The sequence below is a fragment of the Martes martes genome (assembly GCF_963455335.1).
Source record: "Martes martes genome assembly, chromosome: 9".
Taxonomy (NCBI): domain Eukaryota; kingdom Metazoa; phylum Chordata; class Mammalia; order Carnivora; family Mustelidae; genus Martes; species Martes martes.
This window is the reverse complement of record NC_137896.1, coordinates 104,537,740-104,546,545: the sequence shown is the minus strand read 5'-3', so window position 1 is coordinate 104,546,545 and position 8,806 is coordinate 104,537,740. Positions and strand designations below refer to the sequence as shown.

General features: G+C 59.4%; 1 protein-coding gene across 1 annotated transcript; it reads left to right on the top strand.

Annotated features, from left to right (window-relative positions):
- Positions 1-63: 63 nt before the first annotated feature.
- On the top strand, positions 64-1,404 carry ADRA2B (adrenoceptor alpha 2B; the record flags this gene model as incomplete). The annotated part of the gene is made up of 1 exon (XM_080814159.1): positions 64-1,404. One exon carries the CDS (start codon positions 64-66, stop codon positions 1,402-1,404), a length of 1,341 nt encoding a protein of 446 aa, XP_080670285.1.
- Positions 1,405-8,806: the final 7,402 nt, after the last annotated feature.

Below are 8,806 nucleotides of genomic sequence, written 5' to 3'. Positions count from 1 at the left end.
TGTCGCCGGCTGAGCACGCGCTGGGCGAGCGGCGACCCCTCTGGCCGCGCGTCCCACCCCGCCATGGACCACCAGGAGCCCTACTCGGTGCAGGCCACCGCGGCCATCGCGGCGGTCATCACGTTCCTCATACTCTTCACCATCTTCGGCAACGCGCTGGTCATCTTGGCTGTGCTGACGAGCCGCTCGCTGCGCGCCCCACAGAACCTGTTCCTGGTGTCGCTGGCCGCTGCTGACATCCTGGTGGCCACGCTCATCATCCCCTTCTCGCTGGCCAACGAGCTGCTGGGCTACTGGTACTTCCGGCGCACGTGGTGCGAGGTGTACTTGGCGCTCGATGTGCTCTTCTGTACCTCGTCCATCGTGCACCTGTGCGCCATCAGCCTGGACCGCTACTGGGCGGTGAGCCGGGCGCTGGAGTACAACTCCAAGCGCACCCCGCGCCGCATCAAGTGCATCATTCTCACCGTGTGGCTCATCGCAGCCGTCATCTCCCTGCCACCGCTGATCTACAAGGGCGACCAAGGGCCCCAGCCCCGGGGGCGCCCCCAGTGCAAACTCAACCAGGAGGCCTGGTACATCCTGGCCTCCAGCATCGGGTCCTTCTTCGCACCCTGCCTCATCATGATCCTCGTCTACCTGCGCATCTACCTAATTGCCAAACGCAGCCACCGCAGAGGTCCCAGGGCCAAGGGGGGCCCCGGGGCAGGTGAGTCCAAGCAGCCACGCTCAGTCCCTACGGGGACTTCGACCAAACTGCCTACCCTGGCCTCGCTGGTGGCTTCTGGGGAGGCCAATGGGCACTCTAAGCCTACTGGGGAAAAGGATGAGGGGGATACCACTGAAGATCCTGGGACCCCTGCCTTGCCACCCACCTGGTCAGCCCGTCCCAACTCAGGCCAGAGTCAGAAGGAAGTTGTGTGCGGGGCATCTCCAGAGGAGGAAGCTGACGAGGAGGAGGAGGAAGAGGAGGAGGAGTGCAAGCCTCAGGCCTTACCAGCCTCTCCTGCATTGGCTTGTAGCCCACCCCTGCAGCAGCCACAGGGTTCCCGGGTGCTGGCAACCCTACGTGGCCAGGTGCTCCTGGGCAGAGGTGTGGGCACCGCGAGTGGGCAGTGGTGGCGGCGGCGGGCACAGCTGACTCGGGAGAAGCGGTTCACCTTTGTGCTGGCCGTGGTCATTGGTGTCTTTGTGCTCTGCTGGTTCCCCTTCTTCTTCAGCTACAGTCTGGGTGCCATCTGCCCGCAGCGCTGCAAGGTGCCCCATGGCCTCTTCCAGTTCTTCTTCTGGATTGGCTACTGTAACAGCTCGCTGAACCCTGTCATCTACACTATCTTTAACCAGGACTTTCGCCGTGCCTTCCGAAGGATCCTTTGCCGCCAGTGGACCCAGACGGCATGGTGAGCCACCTGCCTGCCGCCCGCATGGGGTTGTTGCCAGGTGGTACCCGGGCCACTCTGATTCTTGCCCTCTTTGTGGCCACCTCCCTGGGGCTTTCTGGTTCCTGCCTGGATCTAGCAGGCCTCATCTTGGGAGCCCTCTGAGAGGGGTAGGGGCAGGGGTGCTCACCGGGGTCCATTTGAAGCCTCCAAAGCCAGGCTAGGATAGAGCCCTTCCCTCCCAGTACCCCAGACCCCTGCAAGCCAACGGGAGGGCTTTCCTTCCTCAAGGACTCTGCGTTCCCTGGCTGGTCACTTGCTTGTGGTGTTTGTTTCGCATCTTCCCCGGGTAGAGAGCAGGAAGCCAGCCTGCCACTTTTCCCAGAGGCACCTGCTGCTGAGGAGGAGGCAGGATTGAGGGATCCACGCTGGGTGCCTGTGGTCCCTGTCAGGCACTGGGTGGGGGGGTTATGGTCTGGCACTGCTTCTGGGCCTTCTTCCCTTTCCATCTACTTCTGGATTCGTAGCTCCTTTAAAGGCCAGAACCTTTTCTGGAATCATTTTCTTCACCCGCCCCCCCTCTGGGAGGTGGGTGTGTGCCGGTGGATGCCTCGCCTTGGTGGGGTGGTCTGGGGGCCTGGCCTCTGCCTCGACGGGAGATCCCTGATCACTAGCATTCACCTCCTGCAAAAACCCAGCGACGGGTGACGGTGGCTTGCCGCCTACTTGCTGCAGGGAGATGAAAGGCTTTGCAGAAAGCTTTGAGCGCCATGGGAGAACACACTAGAGAACCAGAAAATGTGATTATTTGGTGATATAAAAATCCCCTTTCTCTATGTTTACCACCACCTGTCTTCCTGTATAGACTTTAATTCCGTGCCTGGGGTGTGTGAATTCTTACCCCAAACTGGAAGTGGGGAATGGTAGAGAGAACCACTATTTCAGTCAAAGGATTTTTCGAGAACATGTTCTCATGCCTTCAAGGGTTTAGTTATTATGCTGCGTGACAACTTCTCGACGTTTTCCCCCACACCACCAAGGGGCTTTTCAGTGACTTGGGCCCCCCAGTTGGGGAAAAGTCTTTTGTCATCAAGCGGGCTGTTTTCCCAAGAGGGCTAAAAATACCCATGCCATGGGAGCAGTCTGGGACGAGAGCCTGGGGTGGGTGACCGAGCCCCCAAGGTGGGGTGTTGGGGACTCCTGCGGGAGCCTCCCACCAGAGCACCCAGGCAGGACCCCAAGTTCCCAGTGGGTCCCTGTGATGTATAAGCGACCCTACTCCAGATGGGATGGGGGCCGGCTGGCCATCTCTGACCCAGCCACGTTGCTCCAGTCCATGGATGGGACTCCAGGGGCCTCTCCCTATTGGTTGTCACCCCATTCCTGGGACCTGGCACCCGGAACACTGGGGAGCATTTGAAGGACATTTCCCATTCTCCAAGGAGTGCCTGGCTTGGATGTGAAGCCAGCGGGCAGCTAGCATGGGGCTGGGGTTGAGCAGCACAGGCCGGTGGGCACTCTGATGGGCCTGGCCAGATCTGGAGGGGCGCCGAGAGAGTTTTCTGGGGAGGAGAGAATGGAGGGGACCAAAGAGATTCCCTCCTGGGGAGAAGGGCTGTCTAGCTCCTTCCTCAGTCTCAGGACTGAGTCTCAGGACTCCTTCCTCACCTCAGGGTGAGGCCAGGGCGTGGCTTTGGGGCAAGACAGCTGAGGCTGGGCCCAGGGGAGTGGCTGACTTGTGACATCTGCTGGCTGGTCTTGTGTGTGTCCCATGGGGCTTGTGCTATTGTGGTCACCTGTGGCCCCCCCTTGTTGTGATATGCAGGTGTTTGTTGTCATTGTTGTTTTTTTAAAGTCTGAGCTATTTTATCAATAAAGGATATTTTGTAATAAGTGAGCTGTGTCCTTGTTGCCCAAAGCTTGGAGGAGTAATCATTATTTCTCAGCTACGCGGGTATCTCTAAGCATGCGTTCCCACCCGGGGTCTGTGCCCACCTGCTCGCCTGTTTTATCCCTTATCATTACCAGCCAGTGGGACGACAGTGGCCAGAGAAGCCTGAGACTGGCCGCCTGGCTAAGGGAGAAGGAGGACTTCTAGGAAGAGGGGGCCTTAGGGCTGGGTCTTGCGGGAAGAGCCAGAGTATACCTAGAAGCAAGACAGGAAAGGTGTTTTGGGCAGGAGACAGAATGTGGAAAAGGTGCGTCTGGCGGATTTGTGACAGTTGGAGCATCAGCGTGGCGGTCACGTGCAGCAGCTAGGGGCCAGAGGAGGGCGTTGGACATCACCTCTGGCGCTGGGGGAGCATGGGGAGGAAGGGCAGGAGGGCGGCCGCCTTCAGGCTCTCCCACGCTAAGATTCAGTCACGAACACCAGAGCTGGAAGACCTGTGAATGTCAGTTCCATCGGTCTCCTTGTTTCCCAGATGCGGCCTCCAAGATATCCCATCCCACCTCAGTGAGGGGAGCCTCTGGGGCCCAGAGCCAGGGTGGCCTGGTTCTGAGGGCAGGGGATGCCCCAGGGAAGGGTGAGGCCTGGGAGGGGGCAGAGGGAGGAGCGGTGAGGTCCCAGGGTCCGGGCATGGGAGGCCACCTCCCACATCCAGGATTTACATTCCCCCCGTGCCACGGGCAACCAGTGGAGATTCCTGTGTATCCACGGTTGCTGGTAGACATCGGGGCATGGGGCTTCACCGAGGACTTGATGAGAAAGCCTCACCCTGCCCTGGGGAGCTCCCAGCAACTCCTACTAACCTGGCTTTCCCAAGTCAAGGCCCTGAGGCCTGATGAGGGTAGATTAAAGTAGCTTATTTGTTCCCATCTACCGAGCCGATCACTTTTCTGGCACTTGGTTGAATTACTTTATTTAAACCTCACGCCCACAGTGTCAAAGAAGTATCAGCCCATTTTGTCCAGGGGAAACCGAGGCTCAGAAACATGTACTGACTTGCCAGAGGTCACCCAGGCCCATGCTGTTTCCACCAAACCACACTGTTTTTGCCCAAGGGTCTGTGAGGGGTGGGGGAAGGGCTCCCTGCCCAGAGTCTGGAGAGCGTAGCAATTACCCCTGCTATAGCCGGACGGTTGGCCGTCCATTTTGAGTACTAATACTGAAAACATCCTTTTACTCAATCCACACAATCTCACTGGGTGTGGCCATTTTGCCAAAGAGGAAACTGAGGCTGGAGGTCACCCAGCTGGGTCCCTGAATCGCAGAGCTTCAAGGTACAGAAGAATCCTGTTTCTGTCTCTCACCCCAGCTCTCATTCGAGGGGCGCCGGCTGGTGGGGGACTCTGAAACTGTGCCTGGCTGGGCTCGGTCGGCGGCAGCGCGGTGATGGACTCATCGTGTCTGTCACTGCTCCAGAATATGGAAGCAATGGCCTGGCTCCCACAGGTTTTCCACTCCTGACAGCTCGGTCCAAAGCCCCGAGTTTATTAAAGAAGTGACTGAAGGCTGGAGAGCGATGATTTGCCTTGGCCCCCTGCCCCCCGCAGCCAGGCGGCTGCGGAGCTGGTCTAGAACACGGGCTGCCGGGCACCGTGCCCACTGTCCCACACCTTCACACGGAAGGGATTGTATCTAGACTCAAGGAACAGCTAGGCCCCATTCAGGAAACATCGGGGACAGCCCGCTGTCTGCAAGGGCCTGTGTCCGGCTTGTCCCCATTTTGCTATTTGTTCCGTTCTCAGACGGAACATCTGAGGCGCAGAGCGCCGGGGTCTGCCCACAGTCACACGGCTCACAGGGGGTACAGTTGGTTCCCAGGCCACCTTCTCCTCCTCTCACAGCCTGTTCCTGCTGTTCCTTGTGACTGGCACCTACTTTGGATTTTACCCTGAGCCCAGGTGAGGGTTAGTGGGTCAAAGACGTGGGCTCGGAGCAGCAGACATGAGAGTAGGGGAATTGCATGCCTCCTCCCAGGAGGAATCCCCCCCACCCCTTGGCGGTGAGGGTGGGGGACAGGAGGCGGTACGGAGGCTTGGCGGTTCACCCGCTGGATGTGAGCTGTCTTGGCGGGGCACTTCTACCTTCTGGAGACCCTTCTATCTCCTGTCTTAAGGCATCCCTGACAAAGGGAGGGACTGCTAATGAAGACAGTTAAAGAAGAGGTGAGATGGATGGCTTTGGAAGACAGCTCCTCTCCAGTTTCACTCGCAGTGTAAGAATCTGGGTCCTTCCAGCACAGGGGACCCCCTTGAAAGGGGGTACAGTGCCAGCCTCTGCCTCAGGCCAGCTGCCGAGAAATTCGGGGCTGCTGGGAATTCCTCTCGGGGCCTTGCTGCGGGCAGCACCCCCAATCCACCCATTCAAAAGGAACCTGTGCTGGGAGGGCTGGCTGGCCGACTGCCAAGACTCCAGGTGGAGGGGGCTTGTGAGTTTCATCAGGCCCCTGCGTCTCCCCATCCTCTCTTCTGCGTTGGTGAGGCGGCGCTGAGCACAGGATGTGAGACCGTGCAGATGGGGTTGCTGCTGGCGGGGCCTAGGGAGGCTTCTGGCCAGGTGGAGATGATACTGGGCCACCTTTGGTTCCCTGGCGCTGGACAGGAGTTCTGTTTAGAGGGCCCAGTTGCTGGGAACCTCCAGGCTGGTGTGGGACTCGGTACCAATGAAAACCATGGTGGGGATGTGGCTGGGAGGCTGGGGCCATGCTCTGTTTCTGCCATCATTTGTCCAGCTGCCCCTGAGCCTGGGTCCTTCTTGGGGCCTCGGTGTCCCTGCCTGCCCATGAGGGATTGACCCCATGGTCCCTAGGGTTCCCTATAGCTTGGAGGCCCCATCTCCGCCGTGACCCCTGGCTTTCTGGAAGATCCAGCTTCGGAAGTTCCTGGAGTTAATCCGTTGTTCTTAGGGTCAAGCTCTTGGGCAGGCTTAGGGCTGTGTTTTCTTCCTCTTTGTGCCTTGGTGCAGAGGCAGGCTGGGTCTGGGGTGACCGATCAGTTTGGGGCCCTCTGGGATGGAGAGTGGCAGAGGAATATTGACAAGCTCTGAGTTATCAGGACTAGTGCCTGCCATGGCATCATCTGAGATGAGAGCAACCACTATTCCCATTTCGTAGGAGAGGAAGCTGAGGCCTAGGGAGATTGAGCGCCTTGCCTGAGGTCATCCAGAGCCAGGACACCAACCCGCCCAGTTCAATCTCAACTGTGTCACTAACTGGCCTCAGTATCTGCCTTCTCAACAGTGGGGGAGCAGGCCTGGGGCCCTCCCAGCCAGCAAAGCCCCTGCCTGTGCTAGACAGAGGGCGCCTCTACAGAGACCCCATGGGCTTGGGGGCAGGGTTATCTCCCAGCCTGCTGGTACCTCCATTAGAGCGGGAGCCAGGCAGGGGTGGGAAGCTCTGCTCACTGTTAGCAGGGGAGGCGGGAGCACTTAGCTAAAATTAGATTCTGGGATTTTTCGTGCTCCTACATCCGTCCGTCCTTCCGTCCGGCGTGGGGAAGGCTGTTGTCAGCACGCCAGAGCTGGAAGGAGCCTGGATGTCAGCTTGCACCCTCCCCAGGGCTCGCTGGCTCTGATCTTCTCACACCCTCCCCTGGCCTTTGGCCAAAGGCTCCTGCCCTTGGGTTGGCCTTGTGGCCATCTATTGATTAGCAGTGATTTCAAAGGAAGAGCATCCTCCCCTTAATACCCACCCTCTCCCCCTGGGATTTCACCCCCCTTCCCTCCTCTCATCCTCTCTTCCTTTCCTCTCTCCTCCCCTCTCCCGGCCCTTCCCACTTCCGGGTCCTTAGAGGCTGGCTCCCCCTTCCCTGAGTGTCCCCTCTGCCTCCTGCTGACCATCTGACTCCTGCCTCCCCCTTGGGGATAGTCCTGGCTCTTCAGGGGGCCTGCAGGCTCCAAGGACAATTGTTGCAAAGGGTCCAGAACGTACAAGAGTCTAAAAAAGAGCTTCCCTTCCTGGCAAGTTGGGGCTATTTCTGGCCCCGCTGCAGCCCTCTGGGGTCCCCGGTGCTCTGGCAGGTGGGGGAGGTGCTGGGCCCCAGCCCAGGCTGCGAGGGTCCTGACCTTTGATTTCCGGGGGGGGGGGCAGGCCCCTTCTGGAGCTGGGGGTGGCCTTCCGGGTGCAGAAGCCAGAGGGCCAAGGCTCAGATGGGAACCTCTGCTCCCATAGGGACCTGGGCTGCTTCAGGAGGGAAAAGGGCTGGGCCGTGGAGTGTGGGTGGCAGTCTGGAGCCCAGGTGTCCATTTTTCCCTGTTCCCACACTCGGCTGGCTGCAGCTGGGAGAGAGGGAGCCTGGGAGGCTGCCCGAGCCTGCTGCTGGGGTCCCTGGACACTGAATTGTGGGGAGGTGAGGGTTAAACCCAGCCCCCCCTCCCAGTGTGGAGCCAGGCAGCAGGCTCCACGAGGTTCCTGGGCATTCTTGGTCAATCCCCCAGTGTCATTGTCACGCTGCGTCCCGGCTACAAATCTGGGCAGGCTATGGCCTCTCCACCCCACGCTGACTGGCAGCTGGAGTTCGGGTGGGTACGGGATGGGTGACTGTTTCAAGGATTTCCTCGGCTGTTGTAGAAGCATTGGCCAGGGGCCAGAGGCTCGGGCCATGGTCCCAGTAGGGCCATCGAATTGCTCGGTGACCTTGGGCAAATCCCTTTACCTCTCTGGGCTTCAAATTCCTCATTGTCAGATGAAGGAGTTGGACTGGAGCATGATCCAGTGATGTCCTGGGTTCTCCCCTCAAGAAGCACTGGGCAGGGGCAGAGAGAGGAGGGGGCGCCCAGTCAGTGGCCTCCTGCCCCCACCCTACTCCTGCTTTTTTCTACCTATCCATTTTCTGGAAGCAGCTCCCCCTTCCCACCCACCAGGCCTCCTCCTCGTGGGTGCCTAGGGCCTCCGTCCCCTCATGGAACACACCCTCAGCCACCTCCCTCTCCTGCCCTCCGTGCTTGCATCCCTGGGAAACCTTGGCGGTGTGAACTTCAGAATGGCCACCTCGGAAGCCATCCCTCTATGGCAGGTCGGGAGCCAGTGGGACGGGGGACAGACATGTGCCTATGGGCGGGGGGTGGTGGTGCGGAAGCCAGGCCCTGCTCTGTGTTGGGTCTAAAGCAAGGCGGGGAAGGGCAAGAGATGTGGGTGAGGTTCCCGGGAGGGTAAGCAGGAGAAGGGCTCCTGGGGAAAACATGTTCCCAGAGGGTCACAGACTAAAATGACATAGAGAGATGTAGCCCCTGACAGGAACCCCACTCTAGCCCCAGCTGTGGTGAGGTGCCTCTTGCCTCCCGGAGGATGGATGACGACGGCAGAGACTCGGCTGCCCCGTTGGTGCCTTTGCTCCCCTCACAGCCTGGCTCAGAGCAGTTGCCAGGAAACATCGCTCGCTGAGTGAGTTTTCCCAGCAAACTAGGGCAGCTTTGGCCTTAGTCACCTAAGGCTGGGGACCCTGCGCTCTGGGAGTGTGTCTCCGCTTTGGGGTTGAATTGTTCT